This window comes from Euwallacea fornicatus, chromosome 2 (assembly GCF_040115645.1).
Source record: "Euwallacea fornicatus isolate EFF26 chromosome 2, ASM4011564v1, whole genome shotgun sequence".
Classification (NCBI taxonomy): Eukaryota; Metazoa; Arthropoda; class Insecta; order Coleoptera; family Curculionidae; genus Euwallacea; species Euwallacea fornicatus.
This window is the reverse complement of record NC_089542.1, coordinates 4,601,098-4,617,850: the sequence shown is the minus strand read 5'-3', so window position 1 is coordinate 4,617,850 and position 16,753 is coordinate 4,601,098. Positions and strand designations below refer to the sequence as shown.

Here is a 16,753-nt window from a genome sequence, read left to right as displayed (position 1 = left end):
ATATACATTAGCACCCAAAACCATTACCCCAACAGTCTGATGAACATGCCTGTGTATTGTAAACTGAGGATTCCCTCTTTCACCTCGTCTTCTTCTTACTATTAACCCACTATCATGCATACTCAAACAGAATCTGAATTCGTAACTAAACACGATATTATCCCATTCCAGCGTCCTCGAGGTGACCAACCCATCTTTTAGGGCCACAATTCGAAGGCGGCGATCTTGGCATTCTGTAGTTCTTCGGGATCGTCCAGTGGCTCCCATTCTGCCTGTTTGTTGTTTTTGGAAAGATGCCTGCTAACACCTCACTATAGTGTTTACACTAACGGTGAAATCTAGTAGCTATTTCCCTAAATGACCGATCAGTCTTTGATTGACCCACTAGTAGATCTCTTTCAAACTTGCTCAATTGATGAAAATTTCACTGCACTCTGCATCTGGGTATATTTGATAAATCTAAAAGCACTTTCTAAGCGCACTGTACACCAATAAATTACATTTTGTAGCCATATTGTTGACTTTTTATTGTAATTTTTTTAGTAAAAAAAATGATTAAAATTCCTGATAACTCGTAAATACATTGATAACTATAAGATAATTAAAATTATGAAAATTTAATAATTTGTTCTGTTTCCATATACAAACACGCATACCAAAAATTATTTAAATAAAACCATTTTTGCGGGGTGTTCTCTTTTCTATGTCACACAGTATAATTCTATCGTGTCTTTGGGCATATTTTGATCTTCTTTCCTTCAATGCTCGGTTTAATAGTATAAATTTTTTCCGTTATCCATCGCCAGTACTCGTTTCACCAGGCCTCAGCAATTCGTAAAACACAACTCCCCTGCCTCCCCACCAAATATACAGTAAGACTTTCTTCCCTTGGATATCGCGTACTGGTTGTGACGTTGATGGTTGGGCTGGATCTATTCGTGATATTTTGCGATTTGGGTTATCAAAATAAGTACATTTCCCATTACCTGTGAGAAAAGTGTATGTGAAAAATCCTTTCGTCTCTATCTGGCAAGCAAAACTTCACACATGGTTTTCCGCCTTTTAATGTCTGGTTTTTTAAATTTATATCGCGCCCATTTTCCTTCCTTCTGAAATTTTTCCAAGACCTGTAGACGTTCGAAAATGGTGGATTGGTCGCCATCCAAGGTTTCTGCCAATTGTTTCAACCTTTGGGGGAGGTTTTCGTTCAATAATTCCTGCAAATTTGCATCTTCCAATTTTTTGGGCTGTCCTGCTCATTTCTTGTTTTTTTTTTTTAATATAAAAAATCGTCACTTTTAAAACGGTTAAAACTGTTTGTTGGAGCACCAAAATGTTGATTAACATGTGTCCGGTTAACTAGTAATGGACTAGATGATTGGGAAGGACCACCCTGTGTGCGTTAGCTCAGAGTCACCGTGTTCGTGCAAATAAAAGAAAACAACAACTTTTTTAACTGTAACAAAGGTTATTAATCAGCAACAACTTTGCGCAGGTTAACAACAAAAACTTTACAAATGCTAACGATAGACCAGTCAGTATGTTAATTAAACGTATATAGGAACCGTGAGTAAAGTATTAACGTACGAGTAAGCGTTCGAGTAACGTGAAAAGTACCGAGTTAAGAGTCCAAAAGCCACCAGAAAAAGACGACCGGTTTAATATTTTACAAAGCTTAAATCCTAAAGTTAGTGGTAAAGGCACATAGGCGTGCTAAGCCAGGAGGCCATCATCGGCACATCTGCTAGATCTAGCCTCATAGCGTAACTAACTTTAATAGCATAATCGGGGTTTTATTAGAGGGTGGAAGACCTCGAAATCTGGGACATGCTTAAGTTCTGGTCCGGACAAGAAGGCGGCGGAAAGGTGTATTAAACAGAGTTTTCTTGACTTGGAAAAATGCGTACCAACACCTGCTCATACCGGCAAAACGTCTGAAAAATTGGTGATGTTCATAGACGTAGCACACGGATTGCCAATACAGGGCGTCCTCCAAGGGTCTTCAACTTGTGATTAAAGATTACTCAAAAGCGGTATGTTATATGAAAAAAAGTTTCAAATAAAACTTGTCCAGCAAAGAGGGGGACATGTCATGAAGAGAGTGAGTTTTAGTGAAAACGTCATTTCAAGGTTATTTCAAGAGCAACTTTTTTTTTCAAGCGGCAACCCTGTATTTTTTTACGGATCCTTGTAAACCCTCAAAAAATAATATCTTTTATTCGAACAATTTTTTTATTAAACGTTTTGCTGCCGAGTTATCCTGGACTACTGTTCACTTTTTGAGATAGTGGAAGTTATTGCATTTTTTTCTAAAAAAAATTGCAAAGCGTATTCTGTTTAAAATTCATAAAAATCCTTCTATTTAATAAAAAAAAAATTCTACGAACGAAAAATATATTTTTTTAAATTTGGCATATTAATTTAAAATCCTGATTTGAGAGACTTGTGGATGCGAATATTCAAAAGAACGTCCTTCCTGCTCCAAACGCGTCTCAACTCTTATTCGAAAAGGATTGTCTACTATGCCCAAAATTTTCTTTTTTATTAATTGACGCGCATCTCCAATTCTCTTTTTCATGTCGTTTGCAGTTGTTGCTATTTCTGCATAAATTTTGTTCTTTAAAAAACTCCAGAGGTAAAAATCTGGCGAGTTTAGATTGAGCGAGCTAGGAGGCCAGTTCATTGGACCGCTCTATCCAATCTATCGATCTGGATCATGGACATTTCATTGAGAACTTCACCAGATATTTTAGAAAAATGCGCTGGACATTCGTCATGTTCATACCACATCACCCGTCTAATTGCAAGTGGAACGTTTCCCAACAAGTCAGGAAGATTCGTACGTAAGAAATTGCGGTACACTTCTCCATTCAAGTATCCTTCAATGAAGAAAAGTCCAATTAAGTATTCCTCAATAGTACCGCACCATACATTCACTGACCATGGTCTTTGATATTAAATTTCTCTAAGTCAGAGTGGGTTTTCACCATTCCAAAAATGCAAATTATAGCAATACCATGGTGTAGTGAATGTGGATTTGTTCGGAAACAAAACGTTGGAGAATAAAATTTGTATTTTGGTTTAATTTCTGCTTTCCCGATTACAAAAATCGAACTCGGTTTTCAAAATCAGTTCCATGGAGTTCCTCGTGTAAAGAAATGTGGTAAAGATGTGGTTTTACTCACCTTCAAAAATTCTTTGGACACTTGTCTTTGATATTCCTGACTCAGCAGCAATTTCACGACAATTTACATGGGGATTGAAGGCAACAGCTGCAAGAACTACTATTTGATTGCCTTCATGTGTTGCACTTCGGGAGCGATTGTGTTGTTTGTTTCCAACTTTTTCGTTTCCTTGAAGTTTTTAATGACACTGTTGAGTGTGAGAGAACTCTTTCAACTAGAAATATTTCGGCATAAAATTGTACTGCCCGACTAACCTCTAACCTCTTCATAAATAAAAACCATTTCTAATTTTTCATCCAAAGTGTAGCGATCCATTTCCGCGATTGAATTTTGGAATGGAAAGAATAATTTTTGAATAATTTCACACAAAACAATTAGATTGATTGTCGAAAAAAGAATATCTATTTTCTGTAGACCTTATAAGATGGACTTTAACAAGTGGAAATTTGAGATTTTTTTTTTTTTTTTTTTTTTTTTTTTTTTTTTTTTTTAATAGAAGGATCGTTATGAGTTTTACACAGAATGTGCACTGCAAAAAATTTTTAGAGAAAAAAATGCAATCATTTCGACTATCTCAAACATCGAACATAAATCAAAGATAATTCGGCAGAAAAATGTTTAAAAAAAAAATTGTTCAAATAAAAGATATTATTTTTTGAAGGTATGCAAAGATCCGACAAAAAGTCCGGGGTTGCCATTAAAAAAAAGTTGTCCTTGAAATGACCTTGAAATGACGCTTTGGCTAAAATTCACTATGTTCATGACATGTCGCCTTCTTTGCCGGATAACTTTTATTTGAAACTTTTTTTCATTCAACGTACTGTTTTTTAATAATCTTCAATCACAGCTTTAAATTGGACACCCTGTATATTATATATATATTATATATTTATACTCTGTTCATACAGGGAATAAAAAATATCTGGAAAAAGCGTGTCAATCTCAAAGGAGACTATGTTGAGAAATAATATAACTTTTTTTTCTTGAAGTGTTAAATCGGCTACTTCTGGAACTGCCCCCGTAGTTTAAAAGCTAAAACCAGTTATAGACAGCAATTCCTTATTGGCTAGATATTTCCCATTAAAAGAATTTATTTTCATTTTTTCACACACGTGTAAATCCACAAGTTGATAAGGACAATATATAAGTTACATCTCGTGCCGCCACCACTGCGCTGAACTTCCCTACTTGCTATGTGCGCTAAACTCATGGGTATCTTACTTACGATTTTAAGTATTTTACTTTCGTAAGTATGCTTAAACTTACAACAAAATAATTTACTGAAAAAAGACAAAATTAAGAGTTCTAGAAAAGTGCTTCTCCCAGCAATCTTTGACAATAACCATTCAGCAAGGCACCCTGCTGGGAACCACTGGAATCAACTTAGACAACGACCCCTTTCTAAAATTTCTCGGAATCCCATACGCCAAACCCCCTCTAGGTTCTCTACGATTCAAGGTACTCAAAAATGCAGGTTTTCCTCTCTAAAATTAACGTGAGTTTTGCAGGCCCCAGTACCTCCGGAGTCATGGGTGGGGGTGAAGAATGCCACCGTGGACGGTAACATCAGTATGCAAGTGGACCCTCATACGCTAAATGTTACGGGTTCCGAAGACTGTCTCTATCTCAATGTTTTCACTCAAAGACTTCCGGGAAATGGTACCAAACTTAGGCCGGTCATGGTGCACTTTCACGCAGGGGCCTTCAGTTATGGTTCAGGAACCCAAGCGATGTTGAAACCAGAATATCTGTTGACTGAAGATATTGTGTTGGTGACTGTAAATTATCGATTGGGGATTTTCGGTTTGTCTCCCATCATTTACTGGTGATCTCGATTTGATTGGGTTCACTTTAAGGGTTCCTAAGTCTGGTTAACGCATCTTTGGACGTACCTGGCAATGCGGGTCTGAAAGACCAGGTCCAGGCGCTAAAGTGGGTGCAAGAAAACATTAAAAATTTTAATGGCGACCCTTCTCAAGTGACCATTTTCGGTATCAGTGCTGGAGGGGTGTCAGTTCAGCACCTGGTAAGGAAAGTTCATTAGGCGGTCATATTTTAACCTCGCTGAGGACTTTCTTTAGCTCCTTTCAGCCTCAGCTAAAGGGCTCTTCCATCGCGCTATCGCTTCGAGTGGTACAGTTTTGAACCCCTGGGCCTGGGGTCGGAAGAACGCAGTATCTCTAGCTCAAAACTTGGACCCCGCAGTTTTGACCGAAGCAAAAGCCTTGGAGGTTCTGATGAGTGCTTCCGGGGACGAGATTTTCAATGCCAGTTTGAGGTTTCCTTCGGTAAGTGCTCATTTCAAGAGAATCTAGATTCGCTCAAAAATATCTCAAATACAGTATGTCCCAGGATAGATGTAACAAGAGGACAAATTGACGAATATTTTTTGAATTTTTGAAAGACATTTGGGGGTTGGATCCTGATTATTGTAAAACTATGGTGTACAAAAAATGAGTTGATTTCGTGTCATAGAGGGTGTTTTATAAACAAATTTGTAAAAATCATCACCAATAAAGTGTCTTTATTTGTCAAGATACGAACAAATTCTACTAAAAATAATTGTTTAGGATGCATTCTTACATTTCCGTATCAAGTTTCAGGAATGTCAAAATGTTTTTCGATAAAAAATATTTTACCTTTAGGGGAAATGGGTCGCTCGAAATGGACCAATCAAGTGGCCGCCAAGATCGCCAGACCTATCGATATTGGACTTCTTTTTACGAGGTCGAATTAAACAGTTGGTTTTTGCTGAATCATTTCCTAATGACGTAGCAATATTACGGCAAAGAATTCCAAATACTGTGAACTATTTAACATTGGAACATTAAAAAAAGTTTTGAGAAATTTCAGACGAAGGGTCGAAAAATGTGCAGATATGGGTGGTGGTTACTTCACATAAATAATTTTTACAAAACACTAAACCTATCACTAATTAGTTTGTTTATAAGTTTGATGTGTTAAATTTTATATTTATTATTTGTCATAATGTATACGCGGTGTTTGTTGTATGATTCAATATTTTTAAAAAATCGGAAAAAACATTTTTATATTCCTAAAATTTGGCACGGAGATGTAAAATGGAATTTTAAGCAACTTTTTTTAGTCGAATTTTTTCGTATCTTTGAAAAACGAACCTGAACTTGAACTATTGGTGACGATTTTTACAAATTTGTTTATGAAACACCCTGTATAACATGGACTCGTTAACGTCAACTCGTTTTTTGTATACTGTAGTTTCACAACAAGCAAGACTCGATCAGTAAACGTGAATGAATTATTCAAAAATTTTTGCTGCATTCGTCTTCTTGTTACATCTATCTTGGGACACACTATACATGTTGCATATACTATGTTGCATAGAATTTTTTATTATTATTAAAACTTTTTTTGCATTTTCATATTAATCTATTTTTCACCAAACTCTCTGCAAAGATAATAGAGCACACCAACATCAGAAAACCCTTCGGTCCAGTGATCGAAACCCCGAACCCCACAGCCTTCCTCACTGAGGATCCAGTTGAATTGTGGAAATCTGGTAAAATCAACGATGTCCCTCTAATCCAGGGGGTTTGCTCCAATGACGGATTAATCCTGGCTTATGAGAATCCCAAACCTGTGGTAGATCCTCTGGAAAATGGAATACCCTGGACCTTAAAACGGAGGGGACCAAAGGAAGTGGAGAAAATTACTGCTGCTCTGCAGGAGTTCTATTCTAAGGACGGTGTTATTGACGATGCAGGTCTTTATAAGGTCGGTTGATGAGCTGTGAGGACAAGTTTTGACAATAATTGCTTCCAGCTGCTGGCGGATGTGATGTTCGTGGAAGGGGCTTTGCGGTCACTGAAGATGCACTTGAATGTAACCAAACACTCTGTATATTTCTTCGTATTCGATTATCATAGCCACTGGACAAATTACGTCAAAGAGTACTTGGACGTTGGTAGGAAGCCTCATAAGTTTTTTTAACGAAAATTTTTAAAGTGGCTTTTTAGAGAACATCACCGGTATTCCACACGCGATTGACGGTACCTTCCTCTTTCGAAACATGCTCACTATAGCTCCCGATCCACCTGCCTACACTCAAAATGATCTCAGAGGTATAAGGACGATGGTGCGATTGTGGACTAATTTTGCCATTACCGGCAAACCTCATCCTCTCTGGGAAAAGGTGGAGGACCCTGACAATTTGAACTACCTTCACATCGACCGACACCTGAAGATGAAAACGAGGCCCTTTGACAAAAGGATGCGGCTCTGGGAGTGGATTGTTGAGACTGTGGGCGGGGGCCTGAATTTCAAAGCCTCGGAATTATCATAATTTTAAACCTGTCTCTTCCCAGCGATTTCAAATTCGATGTATGGCATGTTTAACTGAATTATATTTATGGTTGATTCTTTAGTTTGATTTATTTTTAATGTTTGTCCAGCTGTGGAAATGAGCTGTTGCGGACGGAGGCCTCAGTTTCACAGCCTCACAATAGTACTGCGGTTTCCGAAAAAAATCCGGAAATGCTGTTCGCTAGAATCGCAGCTGTAGGATTCAAATATTCGGGCGATAACCGTTAAAGTCTGTTGCAGTGCAGCGGTAACAATTTGATGGCATCCAGAACTGGAATGCGGATGACGTAAGGCGGGCCAACAACGGACATTATGGGACATTCCTCACCCATACTTCGTGCGTTCTACTATGAGACATGTTGAGAATTTTCTGAGGTGAGAACATGACTGGCAGCCACATCTCTTCCAGAGACTTTTAGAAGGTTCCACGATATCCTCAAGTTTTAGTAACTAAATAATTACTTTCTTCAAGAACCCTGTTAGGGACTTTAAGTTATTGGTTTCTTGTTGTTGATTTTGTGTTGATTTTGTCAGTTGTTAGTTATTTGTATTTTATCCCTTAAGTCACGTCCATATACTGCGAAACTTATTCTAAGAATACCATCTGGGCGCCAGACCACATTGCCAATCAGGCCACAACCAAGGGTGCTTTTTGGCTCGGGAAAATGCTTCTAGTCAAAGGAAGCTTTCTCGGTTGAGACTATTGCCACGATTTGCAGTTCGGTGGGCCTGCGCAGTATTCCCAGAAAAGCGACTCGTATACATATTCACCAGATGGCCGCGATTTATGGCATCCAGCTCGGCTATAGCCCGTAAAGGCTCTTAGTGGTGGCACGCCCTTGGTTGGAATTCCTCGGGTTTAGTACATAAGGGATAATCGAAGTAATTTTTTTTCTCTTTTTTCTTCTTTTCGTGTTGGAGCGGTGTCGGTGTCGGACATGCGATCAAAATCATAGTGTGCAACCCGCCCAATTAAGCATTCTCCCTCTTCATACTTAGACCAACGAATTCTGTCATTATTTAAAATAAGTGCAATTAAATACAGTCCATTGTTAGTAAATGAAATTGTCGTTTTCCTGGTTTCGTTTGTCGAAGGAACCCCTTAACATACCCGAATGCCAATGTTGGTTTTGAGGTGGTCGTCCATTTGATCAAAACTCCCCTCGGGAATACGCTAAATGTTTGTGTGGTTGAACAACAAGATTATGATCTAAGCACTGTGTAGAATGTTGCTTAGTTACAGCAAAGCGAAAATTAAGTGTAGCTAATTTAGGTCATTTAGAAAGCCGAGAGGCGCAAACATTTCTACTGGGTGGTCCCTAATGGTGTTCCGATATTTAAGCAGCTGATTTTCTGAAATGTTCTAAGAGGAAAATGCTATATAAACCTCCGTTCTAAAATGAGCCGGATCCGAGATATAGGGTGTTAAATCTTAAGAAAAATAAACTATTTAAAATGGCGCAGGATATTTTAGTCAATCTCGGTGTATCTGCAGGGTAGTCCAAACAGAACGTTTTCCTTCAATTCAAAGAAGAATACTGCAACCATGGACGTACGGAGGGGTTAACTAGTAAATTCTTGTAGGGGAATGAGGGATATGCCACTGGTATTTTCGGAAGGGAACACATTTTTTTAAGTAACCGATTCAAAGTAGACCAAAAATGTCTCTTGTGTTTTTTTGATACGATAAGTGGTTTTTGAGAAAAAAATATAATATGCCCCGTTGAAAATCTATGCCGATAATAATAGTAAATTTGTTAAAGAGACAGATTTGGTCAAATTCGGGTTGCTCTTAATCGCAGTCCGTGATATCACTGGTTTTTATTTAACACCCTGTATCTCTGAAGCCACAAATTTTAAGACATACCTTTCTGTAACTATTTGGTCTTAGAACAAGAGAATCCAGTGGGTCAACTCTTCAAATATTGCAATCCCTTTAGAGACCACCCTGTATGGATTAAAGGATTTGTGTCCATTACTTTAAAAAAATACATGTGTGTTTTAAAGCAATTGATAAGCGAGTATAAACACCGTTGTACGTCACCGTTACACTGTTTTCACCTTTAAGTTACATGCATTAAAGTAATGGGTGCGTCATTTACAATTTGCAATATTTTACTTATGTGAGTACTGAAAGCTCAAAAAGCATATTTTAGCATGAAAACTGCTGCAAAAGTTTTTGCTTCTAACAATTTTTTGTTCTGCTGAAGCTGGACACCCCGTTAGGAATGGAACCAGCGGAACCAACTTAAACGATAAGTCCTTCCTCAATTTGTCGAAACTCCATACGTCAAACTCCTGTTAACTCGTCTGCGTTTCAAGGTACCCAAAAAAGTAGTTTTTTTCAAAACCTCATACAGGGTGGTTCGACGAAAACTTTGCATCCCGTTTATTAGTATTTAAACTAAAAATGTGTACACTCGAACCCATCGATTTTCGATTCGAATGGGACAATTTTTTATTTTACTGCCAACTTCAACCCTTCAAGAGGGGTTAATTAAATTTAATTTTTTTAAACACTCTTTCTTCCTTTTCCGTAATTTTCCTCTAAATGTTTTTAATATTATATTCTTATTTTTGTGCGTTTTTCATCGCTTTTATTTATCTTTCGGCATTAGTTCTATCTTTCCTACCAGATTTCATTTTAGTTCCATTTAGTTAGCCAAAGGCTTCCTCAGCATCTTCTGAGCTTCCTTCTTTTGACTTTCTAAACAATTTCAATTCCGATTTATGCTATATTTTGCTGCCTTCAGCGCTTCAATTTTAATCCATTACTATTCAAGTTTTATTTATTTTATCTTTGTTTTAATGTAGCCCTTTTTCAGATTTTTTTCTTAACATATTTTTCTAATTTTTTAAGTCATTTGCCCTGAATTATTATTTCATTCAGCAAATTCCTTTTACATTTGAGACTTATAGTTACCCGATTTAAATTAATTTTTATTCGGTTTTCATCAATTTTTTCCTGCCTTTTTCCCAAATTTTATATTGGTTCCTGTTAGGTTTGTCTCTGAATTTAACACTATGACAATCAATAGTGTTTTTCGCCAAACATTTGGGCCACGAAGGAATACCTTCGCACGATTAATGCTACTCTCCTCTTTCCTAACATGCTCTTTGCACCCCCCGACAAGTACCTTCGAAACGACATTGGAGGTGTGAGAAAGATAGTGACAATGTGGCCTGGTTTTGCTTCTGCTGGGAATCTTCATCGCTTCTGGAACACTGCGGAGGGTCTTGATGATCTGAGCTATTTCCACGTCAATTAAAAGCTCAGCATAAACTCTGTGAGGGAGAGGGGGGCGGCTCTGGGAGTATATTTTTAAAGACGTTGGTGCAAGCATCAATTGCGCAAATTAAAAATCTGGGCGATTTAAAATAAATATTTTTCTTAAACCCTATTCGGATCTTATCCTTTTAGTTGTTTTAACTGAGTGATGATTTCTGACTAATGATGACCCCTACTCTACCCCCCCCCCCTCACTTTCAAGGGTGGTGTTGGTCTAAGGGATGGAAACTTCAATTTCACATTCTCAAAAAAATCCGGCGATTTCAAACAAAGCGGGAAATTATTCGCTGCAATCGCAGCTGTAGGATTAAGATATTCGGACGATAACCGTTAAAATCCGTTGCGGTGCAGCAGTAACAGTTTGATGGCATCCGGAACTGGAATGCGGGTGACGTAAGGCGGGTCAGCGACGCGCATTATCGGACATTCCTGCCGCATTCTTCGCATGCCTCACTCCTGCTATATGTATATTACCCTCCCCCCCCCTCCGACCCTCTCCTCTCACTCCCCGTCGAAGAAACCGGATTAAACACTCTTTCAGCAATCGGGAAAGGTCCTGGAGGTAGTTTCGTCTGCCAGTTTATTTGTCATGACATTCGCAGGTTTATGATGTAACGTGGAACATAAATCACAGTATTTCATCAACCTTATCCTGGTCTACATAAAGCCCGCTGCAGGAGTTACACGGTCGAAGTGGCGCGTAACAAAGTTTGATGGCTGCGTAGGGCTGTGGACAATCTGCACGAAGCGGCGGACTCGCGCAAATCACTGTAATATGGGGCTCTAAATTAGAACCCGTTTTAAATTCATCGGTTTCCAGTCGGAAATGCTTTACAACGAATACGCCGTGGGTTTTAAGCCCGCCGGCAGAATTCTGAAACAAATATCGTTTTCAATCAGTAAGAGCTTGTCGGGGGTTCTAAATCATTTTGTGTACTAGAATCAAGGTTTTTTTTCTAGTTAATCATCTCGGGGCAGGTACAACTTTCCTTCTTCTCTAAGCAATGGCATGGGTTCTAAGCTTGTCAGCAAGGTGAACATTCTGAGTTTTCCATAAGATTCTAAGTGACCATAATATCGGAACTGTGTGGAGCAAACATTATTTTATAGGGTGCTCTAAGGCCCTTTAGACTCTACACCTGAAGCGCTGCCTCATTTAAAAGTTAAATGCAGATTCTAATTTGTGTCCTAATTTCATACTATAATCTAGTGCGAATCGGAGACGTTCCCTTTAACAGTTTTGAGGCGCGGCTGAGGTTCTAAATCCGAGCTAACTTACAATCCGAAATTCTACATTATACAGTAGATTAAATCATCTTGCCGGGACAAAATGCGGACCCTAGTCAATTGCGGCCAGGGTGGTGTAAGGGAATTATGCAGATTTTGAAATACGGTGCTCTCTGCGAGATTATTGTTCCAGATTTAGAACCCTAAATCGGCTTAAAGTCTTGGACGTGTAATCATCGGAGCAGTTCGGGACGCGAAATCCAACATTCGAGATTAATCAAATAAAACGGAGTTCTAAATTGCGGTTCTAATTAAAAAGTTTAAATCAAGACTAAAGCGAAAAAAAATTGCGAGTCTGAGCTTGTGCAAAGTGCGTCCTCTGCGTGCTTACGTGGTGGCACTGAGTTTTCCTCTTGGGGTATAATCGAGAGCTCTTAGAACAACCTGCAGGGCTCTAAATCCGACGCGCGAAAAATTCTCGGCTCAGTTTATGGTTACTTCGTTGCCTTGTGGGAGGTCTAGTTTGTGGTAGTTCGGGTTCTACTTCTCGTCCGATGTTTCGAGCCTCGTGGACTTCAAGTTGTTCTCGGGTCAAATAAGGTTACTCCATGCAGTCGGGCCTCTCCGGAAACCCAGAAATCCACCATCAATAGATTTTTATACTTCCGACAGTGGCTTACTTTGGTTGGAGTTGAAGCACGTCATATGTCACCATTATTAGTTCGCCCGGGGATTTTTCAATAAATCTATCCGACTATATTTTACTGTTACAACTAAATGGTCCCCGTATTTCAGACTTCGGCAAAGGGAATTATTACTTTCTTGCTTTCCCGTTTGAGGGAAATGTATCGCCCCCGACTTTATGGCTTTTCCTTGTTTTTGACGTTGAAGTCCAGATCTTGAGACTCCGACCGCGTTCCCGGTTTCCAGATCCACGGATGACAGGGCAGGTTTTCCAGGCCCGACCACTTTTCCCGGCAAGTTTAAACGTGTCAATCAGTGACACCAATTTATGTCCGTTTCTTCCGTCCCCAGCTGGTGTTAAATTGCCCCCCGAATGAGAAATTGGGTTCGGCAGGGGCTGACGCGTGGACCTCGTTGAAATATTCGCAGTCGTTTAAATAAAACACACGAAACGAGCGTCCCTTTGGTCCGTTATGTGTAGATTACAACTACAAACAATTCATTTGCAACTAAAGCAAATTTCGGGACGTGCACGGTCCATATTCGTGTCATTTTGAAAAATCACCGCTCTCTGGCCGCTTGTTTGATGCTCTTTTTGCTACATTACGCCACCGGGTGGCTGTTCAAGCATTTATCACTTTGCGGCCCCTTTTCATCGGTTATTCCGGGACTCGAGTATTGCTCCGAAGCTACGCCAATGCGACCGCACGTCTATGTATATTTTATCAGTAAGAAAACTTGAGTTCTAAATTCGAATCGTTTTTGGGAGGTTTAAATGGATGTTAGAACGCCCAGTATCGGTTTCGAACACTCTTGTGGGGGGTTCCGAATTCGTAAGTGTTACTAAAACGTCCCGTGCTCGCTCATGACAACATCAACTCTAGTTCATTTAAATATTGAGGATGTTGAGAATTGCCGTAGGCCACAGAAAAAAAAGCGGCGGAAAATGCCTAAACGCCCATATGATAAACCGTCCAGTGGTCCAATATAATGAAAATTCTAAAACACGTTATTAATTGTAACTTTCAATGTGCCTCTCATATAAAGTTTTTTTTTAAAGACGGCCTTAATGATGCTTATTTTTCCGTTAATTCTTGGTCAAGAATTTATTTAGGTACCTCTACAGGGTGTTTCCAAAAACGCCGGCAATATCTCGCAAATGAAAAGTTCTTGTCAAAGAATTGTACTTATGCTCATGAATTGTGTTTCGAAAACTTACCCCCACGCAAATACAATTTTTCAAAATTTGAGGGCGAAAATGGTATTTTCTTAATAACTTTTCTTCCAATTAATGAAATTTGGGTCATTTGTGTATAATAGCAATGCTGATAAGATAGGATCGAAAATTTCCTTCCACGTCTTCAGGGCGGTGATGAGGAGCCTATCCTCAACTTTTAAGGTCATGTTTTTTTTAACCGTTATGTGGTTTATTAGATCTCCGACGCACCTAAGAAAAAAAAATTCTATTGATTGATGTACATAAACCAAACCGTTTTTCAGGGGATGTATTTCACAAAAGTAATGGAATTTTCCGTGTATTTTTTACTCTATCACCTAAATACCAAAATAAACCACATTTTGTATCAAAACTGTCAAAAATAAATTTATTATTTTGAGTTTTTATTTCAGATCATTGTTTATTAAAAATCTATTGCACGCAATCTTTTCAAAAGGTGATGGAGGTCCTGTTGCTTGGCCGCCTCCTTCTCCAGATCTAAATCCTTTGGACTCTTACTCGTGGGGAAATTTAAAAAGATTGACGCATGCTACTTCAGTAGCGACCAGAAAAGAATTATTGGAAAGAATTCACTTTCGTGGTCATGAAATAAGGAAGAACATCAAGGTATTATGGAGGGTGCAGCAGTTTTCCATACATCGAGCTCAAGAATGCGTAAAAGTTAATGTCAGTTATGTAGAATCTTCGTAAAAATTCCACTTTGTTTCTTAAATTTCTTGTAATTTTGTTTGTAAAGGTTGATTTTTGTAAAATACACCCTTTGTTAAAATGGTGTTTTTTTCTGGAAAATAATTAGTTTTACATACATCAACCAAAAGTACTTTTTTTTCTTAGATGCGCCGGATATCTAATAAATCACTTTACGATTAAAATAACCCCAATATCTTTAAAGTTTAAGGACAAAGTAGTTGAAGCTAGCCTTCCCACCCCCTGTCCGAAGATGTATATAGAAATATTAGCTCCCATTGTGTTAACCTTGGTATTATATACAAGTGGCCGAAAATTCACGAAATTTCATCAACTGGAGCAAAACTTATTTGGAAAACATCATTTTCACGATCAAATTTTGAAGAGCTATACTTCCGTAAGGGGTAAGTTTTTGAAAATCAATTTATAATCATAAATATAATCTTTTGACGAGGACTTATCATTTCCGGGATATAGCCCAAATTTTTGAAAACATCCTGTAAATCTTCCGAGTAAAATCTATTTTAGCATGCACATGATAGTTTTCGATTATTTCTGAATGTGAGTTATATAGCCATCCGTCACATAACAGGCCCATCTGAATCTTCTTGTGGTTATCTCTATTTCTTCGCATTTTGTCCTGTCCATGTACACCGCTTGCAAGAAGTATTGCAACTCGTTTATAACTTTCCCATATGGGATACTTTAAAAAAATGCTTAAACACATATAATTTTATTTTGAAAGAGGCATTTAACGCATTGTTTTCGATGTTCAAAGTCTTCACCCCTATCCAGCTACCCCAACTAAATTTTTATTTTGAAACGGAAAGGTGCCTAACGTAGCATATCAAACGAGAGGTAATTCGATAAGGGATGCAACGATATATTCTGGACTAGAACTGGATCTACAGTTCCCTTAAAAAATATTCGAAAATAAAATTATTAAATATGAAATAACGTTACTCACTATTACATGAAACAAAACGGAAATTCTTATAATAAATGCTCCAATTTGATTTTAGGAACAATTTGGCGAGAATTCAATCGTTCCTCGAACTGTTCCATTGATTTATCCAGTGTTGCTTCTGTTATTAATTCGAAGACATAAATAACCCAAATATTGTGGTCTATTTTTCTATATGGAACCTTTTAAGTGCCCCCCAAAAAAAATCGAATGGAGTAAGATCTGGAGATCGTGGCGGCCATTCTATTCCACCGATCCGTCTCTCAGGGAAAATCTTATCAAAATTCTCTCTCACATCCATAGCATAATGTGGTAGTGCGCAATCTTATTGGAATTGAATGTTACTGCCTACTTGTTCTCCATTTCCTCCAGGAAAAATTGCAGCGGAACTATTTCGTTTTGCAATAAGTGCAAGTATGATGCCTTGTTTATGTCCCCCTCTATGGAAAATGGACCGATGAACTGGTGGCCCATTATACCCATCCATTCATTAAGTTTATACGGATGTTGTGTGTGCAGGGTCTGGATCTAATGAGGATTGTTTGTAGATCATTAGTGACAATTATGTCGATGAATAGATTCATTTAGGCAAAATGTTGCTTTATTCGAAAGTGAAATTTTGGAAAAGAATCTATTGGTATCTATCAAATGATGGCATTAACTTCTAAGGGTGATTCCTCGCCACATTTTATGAATAGAAGTACTAATAAACGTATGTCCCTGCTTCGTTTTCCTCGTACTGAGCGTCAAAGTTTTTTTGGTTTTTTCATAGATATTTTCGGACATAACGGCGACATCTCGGCGAAATTCAGTATTCAGGGGTGCTCCGAGACGAGAAATTCAAATGTGATATCGGTTTTACCGCAATATATAGGGGGCGCCACCTGCAGTAAGTTCTGGTGTTAAATTTTCTTCACGCTTTTAAGACCCTGTATTTTGACTTCTAATTAATTGCGTCTTGTTCCCCCGTCAATTCTAAATGAAAGAGTTACACTTGGTCGAAACCTCCCAGAGTAATAATTTCCGAGATATCGACGATTAAAAATTTCTTTGCGTATCATTTCATCAAAAAAAGTAATTTATTAATAAACATTTAATAACTGGCCCCTACATATTGCGGTGAAATCGAAATCATATTT

At 38.2% G+C, this 16,753-nt stretch overlaps 1 protein-coding gene across 3 annotated transcripts; it reads left to right on the top strand.

The window, feature by feature from the left end:
* Window positions 1–1,553: 1,553 nt before the first annotated feature.
* LOC136347885 (carboxylic ester hydrolase-like) lies at window positions 1,554–7,587 on the top strand. 3 transcript variants are annotated; one of them, XM_066298279.1, is made up of 9 exons: window positions 1,554–1,763; window positions 4,175–4,431; window positions 4,487–4,643; window positions 4,694–4,988; window positions 5,042–5,211; window positions 5,267–5,473; window positions 6,621–6,938; window positions 6,987–7,128; window positions 7,181–7,587. In XM_066298279.1, exons 2-9 carry the CDS (start codon window positions 4,379–4,381, stop codon window positions 7,504–7,506), a joined length of 1,668 nt encoding a protein of 555 aa, XP_066154376.1. In that variant the 5' UTR covers window positions 1,554–1,763; window positions 4,175–4,378; the 3' UTR covers window positions 7,507–7,587. The 3 variants fall into 3 exon arrangements, with proteins under 3 accessions (XP_066154376.1, XP_066154369.1, XP_066154362.1); XM_066298272.1 differs by having other exon boundaries at window positions 1,554–1,866; XM_066298265.1 differs by having other exon boundaries at window positions 1,554–1,945.
* The last annotated feature ends 9,166 nt before the right edge of the window (window positions 7,588–16,753 follow it).

Bases quoted from the DNA above. Each gene is read 5' to 3' on its own strand.
- LOC136347885 (XM_066298279.1), top strand. From the start codon at position 4,379: ATGTGCGCTAAACTCATGGGTATCTTACTTACGATTTTAAGTATTTTA. The intron at 4,989-5,041 runs GTTTGTCTCCCA...GTTCACTTTAAG, and splicing joins TTATCGATTGGGGATTTTCG to GGTTCCTAAGTCTGGTTAAC. The intron at 6,939-6,986 runs GTCGGTTGATGA...AATTGCTTCCAG, and splicing joins ACGATGCAGGTCTTTATAAG to CTGCTGGCGGATGTGATGTT.